This window comes from Argiope bruennichi, chromosome 7 (assembly GCF_947563725.1).
Source record: "Argiope bruennichi chromosome 7, qqArgBrue1.1, whole genome shotgun sequence".
NCBI lineage: Eukaryota > Metazoa > Arthropoda > Arachnida > Araneae > Araneidae > Argiope > Argiope bruennichi.
Genome location: NC_079157.1, coordinates 92,400,191 through 92,428,051, shown reverse-complemented (window position 1 = coordinate 92,428,051; position 27,861 = coordinate 92,400,191). Strand labels below are relative to the sequence as shown.

Genomic DNA, 27,861 nt, shown 5'->3' with positions numbered 1-27,861 from the left:
AACAAATTCAAATTGCCAATGCCAGACAGCAGGATGACATTGGTGATTTGGCATTTATAGAAACATGAAGGATTAACACCTATTGGACTTTACTATATTTAATTTTTGGTAACTTTTGCATTGTGACGATAATATGCAACCATTCCGTAACGTCAATGTTTTGAAAATGTTCTATTTCACAGTTCTTCCATCATTAAAAATTATCTGGTCTTTTCTTTAGAATTTGAATCTAAACTAACTGCTTCTTTGTACACAGTATCTGCGACGGGCATTGCCTCTTTGTACACTGTATTTTGATCACTTGATGGTGGATAATACACTGGTTGTGCAGGTACATAAGCATCTAAAGATGTTTGAAGGGGCTCATTTGGATCACTTTTAAATGAAGGTGCTTGTACAATTTGCAAATCTGAGTTACTGTATTTAGATTTTTTGTCCGATGCTGGATCTGGAGGTGTGTAATATTTAGAAGCATGAGAGGATTCCAAAGAAATGGGGTCAATAAATGTGAAAGTATGCCCTTTCTTGGCTTCTTTAGAATCCGGCGAATTTGTATAGACATTGATTATTGAGCTTCCTGATGAATGCATGGAATCCATATGTTGTTCCATTTCATCCAGTTTCGTACCGAATCCTTGGAATGCTTTCGAAGTGGATGAACTCGAACCTTGTGAATCGGTCTTTTGATTGAACACTGAAGATTCTTGATTTGTTCCCGTTTTTTGCCCGCTAGATGAGGTTTGTAAAGGATTTTGAAGAAGAAACTGACTCATTTGAGGTTGAGAAAATTGTGAATATTTTTCTTCAGTTGTTGGATACGGATTACTGTAAGTAGTTACTGCAGTATATGCTGGGGAAGGCTCATTTACTTGCTGACTGTAACCGTAAGAATTCGATATATCTGCAGCAGTTATTATTGGTTGGTTATTATTATATGCTACATTTTGAGAAGTGTTGCCTGTATACAGTTGTGAATTTGAATTGAATAAATCAGACTGATAATTACTTGTTGATGGCATGGTGTATGGATTATTATTTGAATAACTATTGCTGGTGTAAGTAGAAGCGGGGCTCGCTGGTTGGCTGTAAGTATTTTTATTCGTTGATGCAGATGCGATTAAACTTGCAAAGCTATCTTGCAGCATTTGATTTCCTCCATTTTCAGAACTTTTTACACCAGAAATATCACTGTGACTAAAACCTTGTTTGTTGTCTTGAGGTGAGGAACCAAGCGAGTCATGGTAGTTGGCATGAACAGAGGCCTCATTGCTGTTGCTCATACCAGGATTATTTTCTTGTGATGAAAATTGTGCAGAATTGTGGTAACCTAAAAGGCCAGTATTATCCATATTCAAGCCAAGACCTTGTTTGTTTTCCTGACCCGCATAAGATGGGTTGCTGAACTGATTGGGATAATTGTTTGAGTAACTTGTAGGATGGTTCATACTGAACGTTTGAGTTGAAATGCCTCCGTTACCATGAGTTGTCTGAAAGCCATTGAGTGGATTTTGTGAGTATTCTTGAAAATTTGAATAACCATAAGAAGGATTCATCGAATCTGTCTTTAAAGTATGCTGTGTATCAGGAGCATTGTTGACTGCAAGGGATGATGTGACTTGCTTTGTTTCTTGTGTCGGGAAACCTTGATTGCCCACATATTCATTGCTGTATGCGCTACTGCTGCTATAGGATGTACCAGCTGGGGAATATAATCCAGGAACTGCATTATTTGCTGCGGAAGAATAGCTGTTCTGACTCGGACTTTGGTCATACTTTTCATTATCTTTATAAGCATTCATGTTGTTTTTATCGTTTTGGAAAACATTTGATGGTTGAGAATAGCTATTGCTATAGCTGTTGGAACTGAATGTAGCACCAGACTGTGGGTAATTGTCATATGCATTATAATTATTATTCTGGTTATTGCCTGCCTGATAATTTGAAGACTGATATCCATTTTGAAAGTTGTTATAATTGTTCTTTATGGGATTATTACCAAACTCTGAAAGATCTTTATTATATCCAAAATTATTTTTTGGAGACTGCTGTGGATAAGATAATTGTTGATTTTGTTGCTCTGGACTTGCATATTTGTTGTTATTAAAGTTGGTATTGGAATCCCATATTGATGTTTGAGTTTGTTGGTATGGAACTGGCTGTTTAAAGAAACTGGTAAACTCAAAATTTTGCTTAGATGGATATGGCGATTTTGCATTGTTGTAATTAGAAAACTGGTTTCCATAAGGTATGCTATTGTAGTTATTAGATTGTTGATTTTCACTGTATCCATTTCCATAAGAATTTGGATTATATTGCTGGTAATTAGAAAAAGATTTCGATGCTTCAGTCAACATTCCAGTGTTCGCAGCTGCGGGTTGAGTTGTTGGTGTTTCACTGAAACTTTGTTGAGAGTACTGTATTTGACTATTATTCTGCTGATAATTTTCATTATTTTTTGCTTGGTTGGCAGCATAGTCTGCATATGAAGACGGATTAAACACAGGTTGTGAGAATGGTTGCGAGTAACCTGAGGCTACATTTTGTGCTGAAGCCAACGAATCAAACGATGCTGATGAGTGACCAGTAGATCCTAAGTTATTGAAAGGCTTGTTTTGATTGTTTGCATTTTGGTAATAATTATCACTCATTGGTGCGGTTTGTAGTTGATTGCTTGCTTGTACATTTTTATTGAAATTTGGATTGTTGTTTGTGGCACCATTATGTTTGACCTCGACGCTCAGTTCATATCCGGATCCTTGATTGTTGTTGGCGTTGGATCCATCAATTTGTGAATATTCAGAAGCCTTCATCGTTGTTGGTTGGGACTTATTAGGTAAACGATGAGCTCGTGGATAAGAATTTGCTGGGTAAATTTTCTGAGAATTGTGATTTTGTCCTTTCAGGTAAGGAGAGTTGTACTGATTGCTCTCTTGAGAATTGCCATAGTTCTGGTACTGATTGTAATCGTTTCCACCATTGTTATTATAACCCATATCAAAATTGTTATAAGAGTTGCCTTGCTGAGTGTGTTGGCCACCGTAAGAATTATCGCCATTTCCATAACCACCTTGATAGTCATTTCCATAGTTATTATTGTAGCTGGATGAATATGAAGTTCCTCCACCACCATAATCAATCGATCCATTCTCATCCACACTGAAATAAGAATAAAGGGATATTGAAAGGAATATATTTATAGAAAAAAAGGAATGTTGAGAGGAATATATTTATAGAAAAAAAGGAATGTTGAGAGGAATGTATTTATAGAAAAAAAGGAATGTTGAGAGGAATGTATTTATAGAAAAAAAAGGAATGTTGAGAGGAATGTATTTATAGAAAAAAAAAGGAATGTTGAGAGGAATGTATTTATAGAAAAAAAAAGGAATGTTGAGAGGAATGTATTTATAGAAAAAAAGGAACGTTGAGAGGAATGTATTTATAGAAAAAAAGGAATGTTGGGAGGAATGTATTTATAGAAAAAAAGGAATGTTGGGAGGAATGTATTTATAGAAAAAAAAGGAATGTTGAGAGGAATGTATTTATAAAATACAGAGATGTTGAGAGGAATGTATTTATAAAATACAGAGATGTTGAGAGGAATGTATTTATAAAATACAGAGATGTTGAGAGGAATGTATTTATAGAATAACGAATTGTTGAAAGGAATATTTTTGGGGAATAAAGGGATATTCAAAAAATTTATAAAATGTTTAATCGATACATTTTTAGTTTACTGAATACCAGAAAATGCTAACCAAATTCCAACGACAATTTGTCAGCGAAATTTCTTCTAAGATTTGACGATCTGCGCTAAATTTTAGCCAGAACAGGGAATATGAAAGAAATCCTAATTATCATCAAGTTGAAATATTGGCATCGTTCCGTTTTAAGGCCAATGATCCTCTCGAAGTTGGCTTAGAATTTGGCGCAGATCGTTAATTTCTAATTTTCAAGTTTCGTAGGAGAGCAGAAAATACTTCATCTTCCCAATTTTTTTTTATTTATTGGTTCTTATTAAGAAAATTGCTTTTTTTTTTAAATATCAAAAGAACTCTATTCTTGAGTTCCAGTCATTTTTTAAAACCATCCTCATGAAATATTAGAATTTATCAGCCTTTATTATTCGTAAAATTAACTACTCATTAAATATGAAATGTGTTCTGCTTTTAAAATTTATTTTGTTCTTTCAAGCATATTATTCTTTTTAATATCAAGAATCAATTTGTTTCATTAAGTAATAAAATTTATTACTATCATCAAAAATTTAAAAAATATTCCTTTCTTCAATTTCTTAGCATTTAATGTGTATAACTCGTATATAAATTCATTCGATTCCATATTTAAAATTTTCACAAAAATCAAAATATGCATCTTTTATATAGTAGAGTATTGTGAATGGAATTTATAAATTATTTAAAATAACATCGATTGTCAAAAAATGAATCCAATGAACATAGTTGGTGCAAGTTCTATATATAGAACAACAAATTTCATACAGTTTGGATACCTGTTTTTAAGAAAATAATGTAAGATCACATAGGATGATTTATACCTAAGGTATAATATTTATTTAAAATGGGTTTAGATATTCAGTATTTTTGATTTTATGAAATTTTTTAAACAAAACTATCGTACTACAAAGTATTAATCTGTCACAGTTCTTGTTATAAGTATAATTTGGATCGGTTTAATACTAATCACTATGAAACAAATCATGCATGAAGTTCAAATTGAATACACTCCCAAACAAACTGATACTCACTATACTGGTACAGGTTTCTTGACGTAATGTGGTACTTCTTTGATGATGTTAATCACCTTTGGCACTCTGTGCGGTACAGGTACAGGAACATGTTTATAGATGGGCACGATGTACGGCTTGGGAATATTCACTTCCACAGGAACTGGTACTCTCTTCGCTACTGGTACGATTTTAGGCACGTGGATGAAGACTGGTTTCGGTACCCGTACTTGTACGGGAAGGCCAACGAATTTCGGTACTGGCACGGCCTGCTGGATCGGGAGGGCGGTGAAAAATGGAATGGGTTTCTGGATGTGCTTGATCACAGGAATCACATGGGGTACACCAAATGGTTTTGCTAAAAAGAATTATGTCGTATTTAAGAGAGTTATATTTTAAGGTGCATGTACTCACTTGAAACTTCAAAAATCGTTCAAAATATCGAATATTTTTGTATTGCTTAATAATGTTCTCTGACCCTTTAGTTTTCAAATGATACCAACATGTTGTCAATATTAGAAATATTTCTCGAGTTATAATTATTTTTCTTAAGGTGCTTTCATTAAAAACTCTTTTTTAAACTCATTTTATGAAGAATGATATTTTTCCACTATGTAGCTTCATTCAAACAATCATAACTCAACAAGAAATGAACCAAATACAATTATTTATATATCAAAAGAATCTGTATGAAATAACGGATGTTTTGTGCCTAAATCAAATTAATATTTATAGAAATAAATTTATAATAGCTATTTAAATGTTAAAATCACAGAAAAAATCTCGCTTTTTCTATTCATTGTTGATGAAAAAATTGTTATAAATATATATAGTTTTTTTTAAAACTTGATTGAGGCAGACAACATGAAGACTAATATTAGGCATAATTTCCAATTAGAATTGTGTGTCTGTACAAATTAGTATTTAAGTTATCATGCTTCAAAAATATGCTAATTAACTCATTAAATATTATTTAATTAATTAATAATTAGTGTAATATGAGTTTTTATCACTAAAATGAGTTTAAACATGTATTAATGACAATACTGTAAAAAAAATGGTTTTTTAAAGTTAAAATTTAAAAAAATTCTTCTAGTGTGTACGTACACCTTAAGTTTATTTGTTTACTAGTTGCTTTCAGGGACCAGCTAGTTCACCGGGGACATTGGTTATATTTAATTACAATTAAATAATTTAAATATGATAATTTAATATTGTCTATGAATCCGCCAAATTGTTAGACTTTAAAGCCGTGCTATATTAATTGTCTGAGATATGTTTGGTTTTTGGAATACATGACCCTTACTAATAAAAACTAGTCCTACGATATCATAGCGCTATTAAAATGTAAATGCACGTAGTATTCTATCTTCACTTTTTTATTCTCATGTAAACTCTACAGATATTAAGCAGAGTTTTTAATTCAGGAAAAAATTTTAAGTTTACTAAATTGATATAATTAAAAAGACATTTAAAAAAAATTGAAAGGGTGTAAAATCTTTGTGTCCGGGAAGTGAATGCTTTAAAATGCGAAATTTCGCTTTATTTTTAATTAATTAATTTTGAGATTAAAATGTGAAATAAACCCTTCAATGTGCACATTTCCATTGCCTCATCTATATATGATAGCAGTAAATGAAACAATTTGTCCTACAGAACACCAATATACATAAACTTATCTTTATTATTTGTAGAGATTTATTTTCATCGGCTCCGTTAGCTTTTACAAAACATTAAAAGTTGTCTAGGAAGTTCAAAATAAGGCGAACTGTGTAAAATAATACGCAAAAAGAATTTAGCATTAAAAAAGAACTTGTATTGTTCATTATAGCTTAGAAAATGAAGTTATGAGTTTAATTTAAGAAAAGATGAAAGTAGATGGAACATTATCACTTTTAAATATTGACGTTATAATCGCTAAGTTCATTTTTAACTTTATTTTATTTGAGTTCATAACCCACATTAGCTAATAGATTTAGTTTTAAAGAAGACAATTAACTCATGAACATCAAAGTTTTTACTAATTTTAATAGATTGATGATATGATTTCGCGTGAAAATTACAAGGAAATAAATTGGCAACACAATGGGTGTCTAAGTTTTTAGACGAAATTTGTTCATAAGAATGGCGATAAAAGAAAGGTTTAAGTATTTATAAAATCGGAATAATGTCTTTTAAATGAATTTATATTCTCCTAATGATCGTATCAGTTAAAACCTAAGCCTGATTGAGACATTATAAAGCATTGCAAAAGAATGAGCACTTTGTTGAAGAGATCATATCAGTTAAAAACTAAGCCTAACTGAGGCATTATAAATCACATTTCAACTCTTTAAAGATGTTCATATTACAACATTAAGAAGAAATTACCTATATTTATCTTAGATAATTACTGCAATTACATGAGTTTATTTTCTGTGATAGTCTTAGACGATTCTAAAAGGAGACTAATCCTAAAAACATATTTGGTTCCGCGCTGTTGCTCCGATATAGCTTTTAAATGTTTAGGTGAATCCTAATCTTAGAACACACTGGCGCAAACTAGCCCACTTGTTCGTTATTCTTAATAATCCCAATATGGGTTTTTTCCCTTTCCTTTTTATTTACTGTTTCAGGGCTTTGGAGTTCTCATTAGCATTATTAGTCGTGGTCTGATTGTAGCCTTCAACCTTTTTTGAGCTTCGAAAGTAATTTTATTGCTTTCGTATTCGAAATGGTCTCTTAAAGGTAGAATATTTTGTTTCTTTCTGCTGATGGTGATTTCTTGGAAAGAGCTCTTCATTTTTGTTTTAAGGTTTTTGACTGTGTGAAATGTTTTTATTATTTTAATAAACTGGCAACAATTTGCATCATGCTCTGATTGCTATTAACAAGAATTTTTTATTTGAGTTCTCGACTTTTAATAGTATCAGTGTTTGTTATCGAACATGCTTTGTTTCAAATTTATAGATCTAATGTTTTTTAATATTGATTTGAATTAATCTATTTGAATGTTCCGAAGAAAGTATTTTTTTTTTCAAAAGACCCAAACTGGATCAAAAGTTCTCAATTTAAATTAATTGGGGAAAAACTTTCCATAAAAGTTTGTAGATCGTTGCTTACAGCAAATTATAGAACATTATTAAATTAACTTATAAATGCTAGCGAATTAATATTTTTTTTTAAAAAAAGGGGATATTTAAAAATATATTTTAATATTAGCTCCTCTTTATAATTTTATATAGAGAGGTTAATTTTATAATTTTTATATTTTAAATTTTTTAATAAATATCACTTACTCTTTAAGTATAAAATTATGGTTTAATGGCGACCAAAAGATGCCAAGAAAAGCTTTTCGCCAATTTGGCAATATCAATCGTCAAACTATAAAGCGTTCTCATAGCGTACTTGAGTATAATTTTATAATTTGGTGACATTTTTTCTTGGTCGCCGTCAAAATTGAAATGTCCCTAGCATTACAATATAAAAAGCTTCATAGAAAAAAAAATGTATCACGATTCAATAAATAGCATTCCAAGCTTATGCTGAAAGTAGAAAGAATATATATGTGTGTATATATTTGTGAAATTAGCATATATATATATATATATATATATATATATATATAGTTATTTGTAATTTTCTACAAATTCTATAATTTTTGTTTGATCGGGATGAATTATGGTTCACTTGCTCTTCAAAGAGAAAGGTTTCTGTTAGTTTTTTTTTTTAAATTTAAAGCGATTAACTTTTATTTAATACATTTTAATTAGGTTTTTGGTATTTTTAAATAAAATCGTCCTAAAGCATTATCTAAAAAAAGCTTTTTAAAAATATTTCAAAACTTAAAAATTATCGATTATCTTCATATCTTCATACACAATAAGTGATAATGCTTTTATTGTTATGGTGTAATTCAAACTAATTCCTTTGTTCTATTACACCATCCAATCGCATGTTTTTTTTAAATGTTAAGATTTAAAAAAAAACATTCTCACACAGTAATTTGTATCATGCTGATTCCATTAATTTCTTATTTTTCAGTCTAATCAAATAAGAAGGTGAAATTTTTAATAAATAATCCCATATTAAACACATAGCCGTCTGGAAAGCTCATATCCTGGACGAACAAGCATGGTGTGTGGAAAGCGGTAAGTATAATAATATAAATTTGACTTATGAAAGTATGATTTATATTATTAATCTTTTTATGCAATACTTACTGAAAGTGAGAATAAGAAAGCAGAATTTTGATAGAATTTGTTAATTCTGGAAATAAAGTAATTCGAGTATATAAAAAAATAAGAATATAATAATATAAAAATCTGGGTTCAAAATAATGCATTCTTACCAATGGCAAAAGGCTTGAAATACTTTACATATCTCGGCACTGGAACAGACACAGGTGCTGGAACAGGATGAGGTACTGCGATGTTCTTAATGGTATGTTTTACAACGGTTTTTACAGGTTTATCCCATCCTCCATTTCGTAGATCACCCCCAAACCCGTCACCATGACCACCAGAGAAACTGTCCGAATGACCAGAGTAGCCATCGCCTGAATTAGAAAAGCCATCTTGTGAACCAGAATAACTTTCACTGGGACCTGAATAGCTTTCACTATATGACACACTGTTGTAACCTCCTCCACCACTGTAACCTCCTCCACCATTGTAACCGTTACCATTCATGTTACCATCGTAGTTGTTACCATAATTTCCCATCCCACCATTTTGATAATCTGTACCAGCAGAATATCCACCCATATCTCTGTTTGTATAATCAGCAGCTGAAGCAAATCCTCCACCGTCCAGTTTTGCATCTTGGGATGATGCTTGTGGAACTTCTTGCCATAGTTTCTTTTCGGCTTTTTGAACAGCTGCTAATGTGTTAGTGGAAAGAAGACATAATGCAACAAGGGTTTGTAGTAGATACATGTTGACAGTCTTTAGATTCTGAAAAAAAAAGAAAAAAAAGGTTTCAGTTAAAGATTCAATTTAAAGATCAAATCGCTAGAACTGAAGTTCACCAGAAATGTTTAGCGGAAATATTAGTCATATTAATACAAAAAAAAATCATTTGAACACCAAATCTTAGCAATATGCATTTCAGAATAAGAATAACGAAACAAGAACAAGAGGTAACGAAAGACATAAAAAGTTCTAAATGTAAATAATAAATTAAGAGATTAATTTAATTAATTAAAATTAAAAGAATTATTCCCTGTGTAATTTAATTTAACCATGGACATGTAATAATTCGATAATAATTATAAAACACTTATATCAAACTTTAAATATATCGCACATTTTTCGCTATGGTTCCTATTTTCCTATAGTAAAGTTCGTAAATTTTGATTTTAAAAATACTATTGGTTCTCAAATTGTATGTATAGTAACGTTAAAAACTTATAATTATTTCATAAAATACCATCCACATGAAATAACGGATAAAATTACTAAAGTCTGCGATTAATTTGGAATTCGAAACATTAAATAATTATTAACTAAGAAGAAATAACTAAGAATATATATTTATGTTTTAAAATAAAAACTTTTTTTTTCCTCATTTGAAAGAAATAATTTAATTAAAAAATTGTAATAAATTCTAAAAAAAACTGCAAGACTTAAGAATACGGTACAGTTATTCGCCAAGCACTCATAAGTTCTCAATTATTACAAGGATTATAACATTTGGCAAGAAATCAGCAAAAAGAAAATATTTCTTTTTATTGTTTAAGTATTGTTCGCTTTTATATCGCAGTCATTAAATGAACTTTTCTCAATTTGCTTATGTGGCTAAGATTTAATTTTTTTTTCGTAATTTGTTGCTGACATTACTTAAATAATTTTCACAGTTCATGTCAACTTAATGATTTAAATATTCACTACTTTAACATGATAACTTTTATAAAGTTTTGTTGATTTTATATAATTGTGAAAGTTTATTAACATATGAAATTTTTTCTTATTTAATTTAGTATTTGTTACTTTATGAAATAACTAATTGAATCAGAAATTGCTTGCGATTTATTGTGTATATTATACATACATTATATACAATGACGATCTTATTTTATGATTAAGTATATTAATTAATAATGAATTATAATTAAACTGAAGTAAAAATTCATTTCAACGTCAAAAATAGCTTGCAGTAGAAATCACCTGAATCTTTCGCTAAAGTATTTTAGGCGTTCTTTACTTTCTCATATGAATTAAGATAATAATAAATGCTGCTAATTAGATGGATTATCAAATTATGAATGAAACAAATTCGAAAGTAAAGGAACTAAATTAATTCTCACAAAAGAATTAAAACCATTTTTACCTTCAATGAAAATGTTCTTTGAATATAGGAAAAAAATTGTGTATCCAATACATTTCACAAAACTTTTTAACAGAAAGACAACCAGCTTTATCTGCAAAATCTACAGCAAAAATTAAGTTAAAAGATATACAACCAAAGATATGTCGACCACCCTGTTTTCTTAGAAAAGTTCCTACTGACTAAACAAAAATAAACACTGTCATTTTAAATATTTCTAAAAGTCATCAATTTTAGGGAACCATTTATAAATAGACCAAAATTTCCAAAGCTTTTTGCAGATAAATAGCATCTCATAGTCTTCCTCCAGTTTTACCTTGAAGCAATTTTGAAAAGCTGGTATTTAAATGCTATGTCCAGTAAACTGAGTAAGCAGATGTGCTTAGATCCGCTCCAGGAAAGGCAAATAGTACGTGACTCCTTTCTATCCACTTTGTTTCATCCTAAGTGGTTTAAAGAGGGTTTATGGATTTTAGCTTTGAATTTTCACCAAAATATCTTCCCGCAAGAAGACTGAAGAAGCTAATACTACTTATTTAGAGTTTTGCCCTCTTAAAATTTTCCTTATTGGATTTCGTGCACTAAAATTATTGTTCCCGAACTTTTTTTTGTTATATGTCAATAAAAAAAGAATTTCCCTTTATAAATTTAATACCGTATTTTATACCGTTTTTGTCAAATTGCATTTGACAAATTCATTATCTTGCAGAATTTGGAATGAATATTACATACATATAAATTAAATTACAAACCTTTTTATTTGATTATAAATCTGTGGAGGTTCTAATTCCATTTGTTATAGCATATCTAAGCAAATATTAAAGTCAGGTTCACGATAAAGAGGAAATATGCGTTTTCTATTCGTTGAAAGGGCCTTGGTACAATTGGGCATCATATGTGGACATCAAGTGGAATTTTAATTTAGTTACTATAAATCTTTGGAATTCCCTTCCTAGTGGACTTTCAGGGACTTAAACTTGTGTTTGACTTAGATAAAAAGTAAAAATTATTACAACAACTTACTAGCTCGATCCAGTCTTAACCTTAACAGACATATCCCAAAATAGCCATTTGTTGCTTAAAAATAAGACATTTAACTAAACTATACTTAATCAACAACAAATAAATTAGTCTTAAATCAACAATATCACAGCAATCAATTTGCTGCAAATGCTCGCATTAGTCTACCATTTTTTGAATAATGCTTGTTAAGAAAACTGAAACAAAGCTGAGAATTTGCAATTTCTTCCTAACTCATGCTCTTCAAATGTGCCCAATCATATCCCATTAGTCCATAAATGCCCATTGTTGGGCTCTTATAATATTATGCATGTAATAGCATATAATAAAAATAGTTAGTTTTAAAAAAATCTAACAAACCCTGAGGAACTTCTCAAAGCTAAAAGATTTCAGGTTTAAATCATAAAAGAAAATTCATAGTCTTATATAATTTTTATCCAGGGAATTATAGATGAGATTGAATATGAGAGCTCTAATATTTCAGATGTATATAATTCTTTATGTCAAAACCAACACTAATGATTACTGCATTAAATATTGATTGAAAGAATAATATGTTATGTATCTAAAGTATTGGTAATGAAGAAATCATTTTCCAGTTTAGAAAGTTGATAATCATCAGTTGTTTGGAAAAGAGTGCAGCATAGTACAAATAAATTTAAAGTACACATAATTAAGTATTAAGAATTTACTAATTGTATGAAATCTCCTTCTAGATTGGTTTTTTATGATACAAATGTCGTTTTCTGTTTCTTATCTGATAATGCTCAATTGTTGGATAAACAGTTTTAATTCAGCAGAATTTTTTAAAAAATCGTAATTGTAGTGATTTAGATAATTTACTGATAATTGACCACATGTAATACAATGCAGTCTTTCTCTTATTTAAAATACATAGATCCTTCTTTAATACACAGATAGAGTTGCCCACCAGGCGTTAACCATCATAATATCCAATTATTGAAACGCATTTTTAACAAAAGTGGGCTTTGCTTAGCCAGCCATTTTTAGGCATAGATTTTTTGGAGATAATCGGAAACATCTTCTGAAATGTTATTTCATTGTTATTTTGGGTACTTCATAATAACCTGTTGCTTATTAAACGCTTTTTGTATATTAAGCTTCAAGAACACGTGTATTCAAGGTGAAATATGTATTTTGTTGAAAGGAAAGACGAATTTTTTGAAACGTCGTTGTGTACTGTTAATCGTGATGATGTATATCATTTTCTAAGAAACAGAATTTGATAATGACTGTTGTTGGATAGACAGTTTTAAGTGAGAAAAGCCTCAGAAAAGACAAGCATTTGAGGTTGCTTAGATAATTTCTTGATAATTGAAAGCTTGCATGGAAGTTTATCCAATTGTTATATATTATCCTTATCTCGTTTCTGAGTAAAAATAATTAATAACTACAGTAGTTGAATAATAATAATAAGTTAAAAATAGTTTTTTATCTTTATCAACCGTACATTGAAAAATATATATCTTTTATGCATACTTTCACGAATTTGTATATATTTATTTAATACCAATGTCAGAGATTCTATGAAAAAATATTACTGCTGGGATTTAACAGTGAACTGTATTGTACATGAATTGGGCTATGAGATTCACAAGTCAGTTCACATTATAACCAATCAGTAAAATTAGATTAATTAGCTGTTTGTCTTTATCAACCATACAATGAAAAATATATATCTTTTATGCATACTTTCGCGAATTTGTATATATTTATTTAATACCAATGTCAGAGATTCTATGAAAAATTATTACTGCTGGGATTTAACAGTGAACTGTATTGTACATGAATTGGGCTATGAGATTCACAAGTCAGTTCACATTATAACCAATCAGTAAAATTAGATTAATTAGTTGTTTGTCTTTATCAACTATACAATGAAAAATATATATCTTTTATGCATACTTTCGCGAATTTGTATATATTTATTTAATACCAATGTCAGAGATTCTATGAAAAAATATTACTGCTGGGATTTAACAGTGAACTGTATTATACATGAATTGGACTATGAAATTCCCAAGTCGGTTCACACGATAGCCAGTTAGTAAAATTAGATTATTTAAAATACTTAGGAATTTAAAATTCAAAAGGAATAGACATTTTAAATTGCTTAAACATTTTACAGATAATTAAAAGCAATTTCAACCCCACATCAAAACATAAAAAAGAAAGCTTTTGATGTGGGTTAATAATTCTTTGACATCAGGAAATAATTTCTTCATATTTTTTTATTCTTGCGGGTTAAGTCAAAATATAGTACAAATAGTAGCAAATATAACTATATAAAAATAATTTAGTCGGGAAATATACACTTATCAAATGAAATGTTAATTATTTATCAAAATTAATAAGTGAATCATGAATATTGTTCCGCTATAATTCTTTGAATGCACTATATACTCTTTTTTTAACATCCGGTTACACTGTAGCATAAAGCTTCAAAACTGTTACACCGCAACAAAAATCTCACTTGGTTGACAACCTGGTATAATTCCGACGAAAAAGACTTAAAACGTCTGAGAACACGAAACAATTTGTCTGTAACTTACCATCCATGAACATTTAGCGTGCTGCCTTATTCTCAGCACTTTTGTGCTACATTCTCACAGCCTAAAAGTGCTCAAGCGAGCTGTTCGGCAGGCTTCCTGAGAGATAGATAATCATAATATTCCGGTTAGATTTTTTTTCTGTGATGCCAATTAACTACTTTTACGACGAGGTATTTGCATAAGTATTGTGGATTCTGAGTGATGGTTCTCAGCGATATTGTGATTTGCAGTTGTCATCACAGGTTCAGTCATCCTTGAAAGAGGTAACTGAGGACTTTCTCACAGTCAAGGTGACGTTGTTTCAAGCCATTGCACATATCGGTTGAGGATGCCATTGATATCGAAGTAAATTTTTGCCTCGAGGCTTGTATCTTGGTTAGGCTGTGTTTAACCTATTCCCTCAAATGCTGTAAAACTTATTAAATGATTTAAAGAAGGATGAAAATGCATATTTAGAGAAATCTGTATGCGTAAGACGGAATTGTTATCAATTCATATTTGTGCTTATTTTGTGTCGAAGATTCGACAGAGTTATCTTCTTATTTAGGTTAATATTATTGATAAGAAAAACATAAATAACACATACGAGAACAACACTGAAAAGTAATTGCTTTTATTTCATATGTAATATAAAATAGGATTAGTTTCATAATTTTATCGTTTTAGGGAAGATTTAGAGCGTTCTTTATATGGGTAGGATGGAATTGTTATGAGTTTGAAATTACGTTTTTGTTTTTAGTTTGTGCCAGGTGCAAGAATTCCTTTATGATTGTTTTCTTTAAGAATTCAGATAAAAAGAAATTGAGTAATAAACTGGAGGATTGAAGAAATAAGTATAATTATTTGTTTATAGTTTTCATTAAAGAATGGAAAATTAATCAATATTAATAAATGACTTAAAAATGAATGAAAATTTGCTTAGAGGTATATATCTGTACGCATAAAAAAGAATGGTTGATTCTGCTTTTCATAGTCATTTATTTCGTTACTATTACAAAAATTCATAAAGAACTCATTAGAATTTAAGATTTTCATTAAATATAAAACTAACAACATGTAAGAGAACAGAATCATGAGATATTTATTTATTTCATATATAAAATAAAATAAAAATAATAAACATTTAATGCGAAGTTGAAAAGGCATATTTAGAAGAATACGCCTTTTAAGAAGGAAGAATCAGACAGAACTTTTAAGAAAGGAATATAAAAAGGGAATTTGATGCTATGCTTGCATTTATTTTGAGACAATTGCAAGAATGCATAATCATTCTAATTGTATAATTTTTGAATAGGGAAAAATAAACAATACATATAAAGACGTAATTACGAAATATAATTGCCCGTTTATTTTACATGTAAATTACTGGTATTATCAAAGTCAAAACTTATTTGGATACTATCTTATAATCATTAGAAATATATTACGAATATCTGTTTTCTAAATATTTTTGAAATTGTTCCCTTTAATTTGAAAAATAGCGTTTTGTCTATTATTTTCCCTCTTAATTGTAGTCTTCTTCTTATTCAATCAGTTTAGTCTTAACTTTAAGAATAAATCTTCTATTTGTCCAAATAATTTCATTATTTTCCAAGTTTTTTGTTTTATATTTTATTTAGTGGTTTAATTCTAATTCTTATACAAGATCATAAATTACATATTTGTGTATTTATGTAAATTCTTGAATTTCTGTAAATATTTTTAATATCGTTTTCTATTTAAATTGAAATAATTCATGTTGACAAATTTTATTAGATTTAGTCTAATTTAAACTTTATAGAAGTTTTCTGAATTTATTATAAATATAGATAGTTTGATTGTCTTGGTTTTGATACATATTAGAATGTGTACGATAAATTTCATATTAGGATCTTACTGATTTGATTCAAAAATTTGAACAAAAATATACCGGACCAAGTATTTTCTTTGCCATCGGATAACAGTTCAAAATTACAAGACCAAATTCGTAAATTTTATTAGAGAAGAAACTGAAAGATTAGATATCATGTTCGTAAATTTTATTACAATTATGAGATAAAAATTCTAATAAGAACATATTTCTAAATTTTATTAAAAATAAAAGCGCTTGTGAGATCATATTATAATTTTTACTCTTTGTTTACTGAATTATATTACCATAAATTTTTCAACGTTAGTTTGACATTTTTAGTTAAGTTCTGGTGCAAAATAAGTCCAGGAAAAAAACTCTTTTTTTAATTAATTAAAATAAACGAACTAATTTTTTTAATAATTCGAAATCGTTCATTTCTACCTTTAATTGATATCTACTGCTTGTTGTTTCAACTACACTCGGGTTCTTTTGAGTACCGTAAGAAAGAATAGACATATTATGAAGATATGAACCTAATTTAAACGTACTTCTAAGTACTAAGTACTAAGTAGAGGGTTCGAAGAAACATTCTAACAGAGTTAAACTAAAAATATTATCGTAATTATCACATTTAATGATAGAAATTAATTTTAATTTACTCAAATAAAATATAAAAATATAGAGCTGCAATAAAATGGATCATTATCTTAGATGCACATTTTTATCCAATTGTAAGCTTCTCATACCCTTAAAGGAGTTTATTTACTTAAAATTTTTTAATTGTCTCGATATAAAAAAATCACAGATAAAACTAAAATTTCTTTATTTTTTCGCATTTCTCAAATAAAAAATAAGATATACTAAGACTATTGCCACTAGACAAAATAGCTAAAAAATATGACATTAAGACTAATTTTTAGCACTATCTTCCTAAAAGTGTATTATTTCATATATGCCACCTTAAATGCTTTTTTAGATGGAAGATTTTAATAATAGTTGGAAAAAATAATACGCTAATATGATATATTTTTATTCAATTGATATGAAATGAGTAGTGGAAAAATTTATCCTATTTCGTTAATTTATCAATTGACAATCATGTTGAATAATTTTAACATAGAATTCGACTTATTCATAAGTTTTCACAATCAATTTTCAACATTTTTCTTGTTACTTTTTCTTATGCGAAATATTAAAAAAAAGGTATTCTAATCTTCAAAATATTCGATTTTTAAATTTTAATGAATGTCCATATTTCAGGAATCTCCGAGTTTAAAACAAACATTTTTGGAATTATATCATTCTGCATTAGAATCCCATAATTCCACAGTGCTTTGAAATAGACAAATGAACTTCTGTAGATAGTCTTTACACCGAATTTATAGATTCCTGTCATATTTTGATGGAAATCCAAACGAATCTCGGGAAGTATATCTGCCTCACTAGGAGCAAATGAATATGAAAAAACCAGCCGTAATGGTCTCCCGAAACTTTCTCGCATGTTCTCAGATAAAGGTCTTATCCTATTTCCACCACATAAGGTTGAGTAAGGCCACGAATACACAGCATTGGTAAACGATGGTTACGAAATATAGATCTTTGGCTTAAATCCAGCAATTAACAGGCTCTATGGCGAGAATATGCATTTTAGATGCCCCTTTGAGGTCGATTGACACCAAAATTTGGCACGAAACTGTAGAGGTAGTCAGAAGATAATATAATGAATTTCATTGATTTAAGGCATTTCGTTTATGAGTTATTGCGCTTGCATGCATGCAAAAATACATATCCATAGACGTTCAACCATTTGACGGATTTGGCCATTAATTCTTTGCATGCTATTAATACATATGTACAAGAAAATCGAATATATATTTCGGATACCTTTTCTTCCAGACAGAATTAAATCAAAATTTGATGATAAACTAGTGAATCAAATTTTATTTACCTAGCTCTTTGCGTTTTATAGCAATCAGTTTCAATTGCATTCGAACACTTAGACAGACAGACTTCATGTGAATGATTTTCATGCAAAATTTAATAGAACTCAACAAGTTTGCTCGTAAATATATACTGATCGAAGCTACCGAGATAGTCGCATGATAATAACAAATTTCATTTATTTTTGTCATTGTGTTTATGAATTATTGCGTTCACAAGCATGCGAAAAACATAACGACAAACGATCTAACATTTAACGGATTTCGTCTCAAAATTTGATAAGTATCTATAGTTTAGATGTTAAACCTAAAATATAGATATCAAATTCGAAACATACTTAAAATTAGAAACAAATTTTATCTCTAGATCTTTTCTTTCCGTATTAATCGAGTTCACTTGTATTAGAATAGAAATACAGAAATACTTCCTGTAAATGAATTTCGTTCAAAATTTGATACAAAAATTGCAAATATTGTCTTAATTCCATATACCAAATTTCTGTCTCGACTCGCAATTGAGTTATCATGTGCGCAGACAGACAGACAGACAAAACGACATAATGCCAAAAATATGGTTTTTGAACTCATAGAAGTCTGAAAAGTGGCGATTCATCGAAATCTCGAGTTCGAATTTTTTGACGATTGCTATAAAAAATATCGCATTGTAGTCCTAAAATGATCTTTTTTATTTTGTCCAAAACTTTGAAATACGAATTACCACAGCCCTTATGTTTCAATTTAAGATAAACAATTAATAAACATGCATATTGCAAATAATAACAAACATAAAAACCGTTAATAACAAACAAAACCGTTTTCAAAATTTCTTATAAGTCATTTTTTTTATGATTATTTATAAATTGTTTTATCTGAAATTGTCTTCTAAGATAAAAACTTTATATTGAAATTTATAATCTAAATCATTGTGTTTTTAGGATTTTAATTAGTATTTTTTTTATCCTTTATCAGTATTTAAAGTAGTGTTTCCGATATATTTTTGTGATAAAAATATAAAAAAGAAATAACTCCAATTATAAAATGAAGAGGAATAACTAAAATAAACAATGCTGTAATAGTAAATCAGAAAATTAAATCTTTCTTAAAGTTATATTTTGTAGGACTAGTGTTTCTTTTGAAGACAATTGTAAAATAAACAACTTTATTATTATGGGAATCTATTGATTGGAAATTGATCCAGATACTAAATAATAATACAAATGTAGCTACGGTTTAAATGCCATATAAAATATATAAATTGTTTAAAGAATAGTTATGGTAATTGTTATAAAATAGTATTATGAAATAATGCTGTATCTAAAAAATGATTTCATTAAAATGACTTTAATATTTTCTATTCAATGAAAAACTACACTCATAAGCTCATTTTTAATTTTTTATTTAAATAATTTTTTACCTTATATAAATTTCTAGCTATTATTCAAATTTTAATTATACTATTAATATAAATTTTGAAATACAGCATCAGCAAACAGAAAGCCAGATTTTAAAAATCTGAGAATTATTTGATTTTAAATTTTAAATTATTGCTAAAAATAACGAATCATAAAGTTTCAGTGAATATGACATTCAGACGATTTCCATTTTTAAATTAAAAATAGAAAAAGTAACTATTTACTGTAAAGATATTTCAATACTAATTTTATCCTGTTACTTCTAAGCTTATACGCTTGATTTCAAAAGTAAAACTATCCTGTATATCTTCCCAATTAGAACCACAAAAAAATCAAAGTTATCTTCAATTCCAGTCTAAATCAAAAGCATTACTAATTGCTCGCCATGGTTTTCCAGATAAATTTACCTGTAACATACGAAATGAAACATTGACCTTAATTATACTTTTATTAGTTATTTTATGTTGTGACGTAGTTATAAAAATACAGTATCATCTCAAGCATGAATTTTTTACAATTAGAATTTAGCTGAAAACTCGGTTTCAGAAAAGGAAGAAATTGAACATATTCGAATTCTTAATCGGAGGAATACTTATGAATTAAATTATAATGATTTATAAGTTCGCTCTTTATAATTATGTTTTTATGAAATTTTTCAATTTCATAACTTTATTTCTACACAATAAAACTCTAAGATGAATATTTATTAAAAATATTTTATAGATAATCAAAGTTTTAGTTTTGAATTATGTTTATTTGCAAAATATAATTGAAAACGAAAAACAAATAAAAGTAGCAAAATATTTTTTTTTATTATAACAAAAAAAATGTTTATGAATAAAAAAAAAATCGTTCATTTTTTTAACGTCAATTCTTTTATTTTGATGAATTTGAAAGTTTTTTTTTCTTTTTAATTTCTGAATGTCAATTTGTTATAACAAGTAAGAATGTGCAGACATATATGTTTAAACTTTGAAAGATTTTCTTTTGTTTTATTTAACTACAATGAAAAAAAAATGCTCATTTAATTTTGTAAAACAGTTTTCAACAATGCAATACTATTTAGGAGAAATAAATAAATTCGAAATGCTTTTTATATTAAAGATAACTGATATTAAATATAAAAAGAATTACAAAATTTAAAATAGAAAAATATTATTCGTCTTCAAACAATTTTGATGATATACAGTGGCTCAAAAAATTGAGAGTACACCTTAGTTTTACTTCATAAATCAGACTTTCAATATAAATAACACATTACCGGGAAGTGCAAACATGTTTTTATTTTTACACATAACAAATGGTTTAATTTAGAGTAAAAATAAAGAAAAATCAACGAAAAATTTCTAAATTGAAAATTTTAAGAAGCATTTTAAATAAACATACGCAGAATTTTGCCTCAAAAAATTGAGAATACACCAATGAAATTTTTGCAATATCACGCATAGAAATAAAGTGTCACTATTAAATTGCATGTCTTTTGGCTCTTATAATGGCCTCTAAACGTCATGCTACCGATTTGACCAATTTTTGGTGGTATCTGAAGATATTTTACCCCATTCTTCTTGCACCACTTGTTTTAAATGGGTTTTGTTTCTAATTTTGTGTTTTTGAACCACTTTTTCGGGTATGGTCCACGAATATTCAATGGCATTGATGTCGGGGTACTGTGGTAGTGTGTGTAACTGCTATTTACAATGAAAAAGACACCATATTTTGAAGTTACGTGTATTCTGTTTGGGGTCGTTGTCTTACTGAAAAATGAAATTTCCATCTAAGCCCAAATTTTTAGCACTTTTCTTTAGATTTCTGCGAAGTATATCCAAGTAAACCGTATCATTTATAATGCCATCTATAAAAATTAAATTTCCTACCCCGGATGAAACCATGTAACCTCAAATCATCACGGAGTCACCATCATGTTTAATTGTAGGACGTACATTTTTTGGATACAAAGCAGTATTAGGCTTTCTCCATACAGTAAGATGGTTGTCACTGCCAAAACTGTTGAGGTTTCTTTCATTCCTAAATATAGATTTCTTCCAAAGGTTATTGGTCTTCAATTGATGAGTTTTTGCAAACTTCAAATGCTTTTTTTGGATTTACAAGATGATGAATGGTTTCTATCTAACAATGCGACTTTTATATCCAGCTTGTCTAATGGCATTTAGCACAGTTTCAGCACTTACACTTCTGCCTATCATTTGGAAAGTTTCTGCAACAAGTTGGAGGAACCATATGGTAGCAGCAATCTAAAGGAAAGTGTTAAAAATTTGGGTTTAGATGGAAATTCCATTTTCCAGCAGTACAACGACCCCAAACAGAATGCACGTAACGTCAAAATATGATGTCTTTTTCATTGTAAACAACAGTTACACACACCACCACAGTACCCTGACATCAATGCCATTGAATATTCGTGGGCCATACTCGAAAAAATGGTTCAAAAATACAAAATTATAAACAAAACCCATTTAAAACAAGTGGTGCAAGAAGAATGGGGTAAAATATCTTCAGATACCACCAAAAATTGGTCGAATCGGTAGCATGACGTTTAGAGACCATTATAAGAGCCAAAAGACATGCAATTTAATAGTGACACTTTGTTTCTATGCGTGATATTGCAAAAATTTCATTGGTGTATTTTCAATTTTTTGAGGCAACATTCTGCGTATGTTTATTTAAAATGCTTCTTAAAATTTTCAATTTAGATATTTTTCGTTGATTTTTCTTTATTTTTACTCTAAATTAAACCATTTGTTATGTGTAAAAATAAAAACATGTTTGCACTTCCCGGTAATGTGTTATTTATATTGAAAGTCGCATTTATCAAGTAAACGTAAGGTGTACTCTTAATTTTTTGAGCCACTGTATAAAAATTAAGATTAAAAATATGGTAGAAATATTGATAGCTTAATTAGTGATATTTAAATTTACATAAGTTATATGAAAATAGAAAAAAGAAACTAAGCATTACTTAAAACGTATTTTTTTCCTATTTACTATTTCACGTTTTAAATTTTAATTAACTTTAAAATAGGTTTTCTAATAATGAATTATGAAATATTTCCACTAAACTCTTCTCATTTACTCACTTCTAATAAACTACTTCAAAATTTTAATTTACTAAATTAATGTTTTTGTAAAAAAATAATTATCAGTATTTTCTCTATTCATGATATTTTTATTGACATTAAATAAATTCTAAAAATGTAGCATTTTCAATTTTTTTTAAAAAAAAATTCGATTTTCTTTTTTAAACACGTCTAATAAGAAAATTGACAAAAAAATATTGGATCAAGCGAATGAATAAAGTTAATGAGTAAGTAAAGCTTACTTCTAAATAAGATCTAACGAAAATTTGCGAAAGAAATATTCGCAGGAAAATAATATTTGTTAATGCTGATTTTATGCAAATAACTATTAAAATATTAAAATAATTGATTTCAAATGGAAGCAATCCTTGAAAGTAGATCTTCCAAAAACTTGCTTAGTCAAACTGTATCACTCTTTTTTTAATTTATTGAATACGGGATTATAATACAGAAAACTTTACGTTAACATTGTATTATTTAGTGTTATATTTTTGCTCAACAATTTAGTTTTTTTCTTCACAACTTTAAATTATCATGATCTGAAGTTAGTTTTAATTTTTAATTTTCAGATAAGCTATTTTTCGTTATATGGACGTATATTTGAAGGAGAAAGTGTCTGAGTAATTTTTATATTTTACTGCTGCCCTTATTATATTTTTAAGTAAATAAAAGAATAATAACATTTTCTTGAACTTTTTTAGAAGATAATAAAAATATATATAAAATGCTCTATTCTACTTTTTTATTTATAAACTTTGTTTTCATAAACTTTGCCTATGAATTTGATTTTTATATTTGATCATTAGTTGAATATATAACACAATTATAAAACATGAAATCAAATACTAAGTTTATATTTTGAGATTAAGACATTATAACAAAATATTACAAAAATGGGGTCAATTCATGTGACGTAAAAGTCACATGTCATGTACCTCTTGCGCATGGCATTTAAGTTTCATCCGCACCGCTTTCGTCGATCAGTCTGCCATTAACGTTCTCCGCCAAGTATGAAGCGGATTTTTTGTTTACATTTGAAGTTATAATTTTTTAATCATTTTCTTTCCTCTTATTATGTGTTAACAGAAGAAATACTGGTGTGCTGATGGATTCATGCTTTAATGCGAAACACAAGAGTGACTGTCATGATAAAATGTTTTCTTATTTTCCTTTCAACAATTCTGACTTGGGTTGATAGCTTTGGTATAGATTTTTTCAAGCCTTCGAAGTCGGTGATATGCTTCGATCATTTTGAAGAATTCATTCAGTGTGTGTCCGTTTATTAAATATAGCTGTTCCAGTAATTTGTTAGAAAAACGTCGGTAAAAGAAATCAGTAAGTGATTAGCCGTCAAAAACAATCAAACAAAATCGTGAGTGCATTTCTAAATTACTTTATTCACATTTGATGAAATTTCTGATAATTTTGAATATGCTTAGAAGGTTTTAAAATGTTTACATGAATATTACATTGCATTTTTTTAAAAAATCTTATCTAAATTTAATTAATGTAAGTAAACAAACTCCTGTTGCAAAAATAACTGCTATAATTATAAACTTAGGTGGAAGTGAATATTACTAGTTTTCTAATTACATTTGCAGATTTGTGATGGATTCAAAGTGAATTTATGTCAAACAACTTTTCTATTGTTAAAAATGAAATGTTAATAGTTTATTGTATTTAAACTGAAATTGACTGTTATCATAATATTCTGTTATAACACTGTGCACCTCAGTGATTTTTGTTTTAATAAATAAAGGTCTTTTCATTGAAAATCAATTTCCATATCAGCATTTATTATATATTTTTTATTCCCAACTTCATTGCTACATGCATGTTTCACTTTTCTTCTTCTTCTTCTTCTTTTTTTTTTTTTTCTATTTTTTTAACATATCAAATTTGAATTATAAAATTCTGTAAAAGCATAAAAGTTTTTCTTCCAACTCCTCTTTACATCCTATTTAACTTCTATCTCTCTCTCTCTATATATATATATATATTTATCAGGACCTTATTCTTGTTTATTAAATTTTCTGTATTGTATGTTTTTGTTTTATTTTATGATATTCATTCAGTGTAATTTTTATCAATGTAACTTTAGCATTAAAAAAATTTCATAAATGTTCTGCTTTAAAAGTATATTGTTCAACATTATGTTTTTATTGGTGATAAAAAAAAAACCGTTGTTTAGTATTTAGGATGTTTCTGTTGAATAAAATTGATTTCATCATTTACATTAAAATTCTTTATATTTTTTCTAAGTGTCTAGAAAAATAAATGTTGATAAATAGTAAATCGTTTTTTTTTTTGAAAAAGTGAGTATATTGAAACATCCATTTGATCATATTTTTTCAAATAATTATCATATATATATTATATCTATATATTTTTTTTTGTAATGTGTAAATAAAAAATATGAAAGTGTAATTTTGTTTGTTTTTCTTTAATGAATTCTACAAATTAAAATGAAATTATTTATTCATAAGTTGCATAGATTTAAAAAAAAAGGTATCTATACCTTTTATATTTCATAATTTGAAAATGTAAACATAATTTATTCAATATATACTTATTTGAATCTCATGTTCTTTCCTCTGATCAAACTGAAAACATCAAAGTCTCAATATTAATAAAAATCATTACATAAGAAAAAAAAATGTAATAATTTTACTAGTAAGCTTTAAAATATTAACTTATCTAAGAGTAATAATTATTTTTAAAAAGAACTATATTTATAAGATTCAACATTCAATAACATGTAAAAAAGAACATATGTAATTTTTCAGAAATACTGCCATAGTCATTTGTCAAAATGTATCCTTTGATAAAAAAGGATATGGGAAAGGAAAGAATAAAGCAGCACCAAACGAATTAAAAAGCGATGTTAATTATTTATGCAAAAACAATAATTCCATTGAAAATGCATATCAAAATTTTAATATAAGAAATAAAATTATATATCTACTAAAATTTGTAAAAAATAATATATTTTTAAAAAAAATCGGAAGTTTTTAATAATTGATCGGATAGCGTAACGTTTACTAAACAATGGTTCAACCTTATTCAATCATTAACGTTATTGGCAGACATCCCGACATGCGCAGAACGGTTGAAAATTGAACAGAAACGGTTTGTTTGGTACTTGACACGTGATCGTGAATTGACCCCATAGAATGCTGAATTTTTCAAAAATTATTTCATTATTTTGGAAAATGTAACTATTTTGTAAAAGATTATAGATAGTTCTATTTTACTTCGAGAACTACGTCTACTGCGGTATAGTTTTAAGCAGAGTACTCAAGTCCAAAAAATGTTATTCAGTTGAATATTAAATGATTACTTTCATTTATGTATATTGACTTTTAAAAAAGACAAGCATAAGTATAAAAATAATTTTTTTAGAATAATTTTTCTTTAAAAACCTTCTATGTATTTATAAAACAGTAAATACCTCTTTTTTTAAATAGAAAAATTCTTTTGTAGAGGGTTTATTTCCTTGTAATATAATGAGAATAAAGAAAGATTTTTTTAATAACTTTAGAATTTTTTAAAAATATTTCTTATATTAATTTATATAGCAAAGCATTATTTCATTTTAAAAATGAAAAAATAATTATGTAATATAAATAAATATTTAAATTACTTCAAAATGGAGGAGAATAAACACAAGACTTACAATTCAAAGCATTCAATGAAGATTCGCTCTAATAGCACGTTAACATCCAGAACAAAGGCTAAGCAACAATAAACCACGTGCAACTTCAGTTTCCCGCCGTTTGTTAGAACGTCGAACAATTCTTCCAACTAAAGCAGGTGCACTTCACATACCGAATCGTTTGGATCCTTCTGTTTCGAGCTGTAATTCCATTCTGCCATGAATATGGGGTTGAACGCCTATTTACACCACCACTTGGGTGATTTCGGGGGAAAGGAGGACGGAGGATCGCCAATATTTACTGGAGTGGAACGCTTCGCCAAGGAAAAGATCATCTCCTTCATCACAGTGAAAACATTTCTCCTCCAATTATATTGAGAAGCCTATCCCACTTCTTTTGGGAGTAATTGGATCGGTTTATTGGGAAATTTGGGCTGTCTGTTTCAATTTCATTGCCAAAATTGATACCTGTGACCTTGAAACATTTCCCAAGATTGGATTAATATGAGAGGCGTCATTATTAGCAGATGGCTTTAAGCCACGGAGATTAACCTTCCTAATACAAGAAATTGCCTTTGAAACGTGGCTGTGCTAAGACAAAACAGATTTTTTTTTTTTTTTTTTTTTTTTTTTTTGGATATGGAACGGAAGATATGTATTAGGGATTATCTGAAATATGGTGAGAAGTGTGTCATATTATGATTTAGGAGCCAGCACGGTTACTGATTTATCTACAGGATTAGAGATAAATTTCTGCAATTGAGTAATAAAGCAATAATCAATCTTTTAGTATATAGGATGTCTTTTAATATCAGTTCTATTTTTGATCTTTCAGATCTTTATTAAATTTTATTTTCTTTCTGAAAGTTTTGGAACTTGGCATATATTAATGATAGCATAATCTTTAACTATTTTTTTAAAATGAAGTTTGGATTTTGCAATACAAATATTGGCAGATTTAGGTATTTTGATGCCACAGGCATAGAATATTATGAGATTTTATTTATTTTTTTGTAATAAACAGGTCATTTTTTTCTACAAATGCTTAATTTTATCAATATATGCCAATGACTTATTTTAGTTAATTTTTTTTTATTTTAGTAACTTTATGAAAATGTATATGCTTTTATTTATTAAGTACAGTCCGTACAAGTTTGCACTCATTATTATTTAAGTAAACGCTTGTTGTTTATGAATATAATAAACATTAAATTAGTTATGGTCTGAGCATAAAGAAAAAAGGATTTATATCTGACAAAATATGACTAGCGTTTTAGTAATTTATCAT

General features: G+C 28.2%; 2 protein-coding genes across 2 annotated transcripts in view; one reads left to right on the top strand and one right to left on the bottom strand.

Moving 5' to 3' along the window:
- The window catches only part of LOC129976018 (uncharacterized), a 158,702-nt gene that overhangs the window by 120,032 nt on the left and 10,809 nt on the right, over positions 1 to 27,861 (top strand). The window contains exon 3 of the mRNA XM_056089351.1: positions 8,765 to 8,871. The gene's annotated coding sequence lies outside the window, so the exon portion shown is untranslated. The remainder of the gene's footprint in view (positions 1 to 8,764; positions 8,872 to 27,861) is intronic.
- LOC129976017 (GATA zinc finger domain-containing protein 14-like) lies at positions 44 to 26,773 on the bottom strand. Its single transcript, XM_056089350.1, has 4 exons — positions 26,595 to 26,773; positions 9,072 to 9,675; positions 4,763 to 5,099; positions 44 to 3,156 (listed from the first exon to the last, which is right to left on the bottom strand). Exons 2-4 carry the CDS (start codon positions 9,655 to 9,657, stop codon positions 201 to 203), a joined length of 3,879 nt encoding a protein of 1,292 aa, XP_055945325.1. The 5' UTR covers positions 9,658 to 9,675; positions 26,595 to 26,773; the 3' UTR covers positions 44 to 200.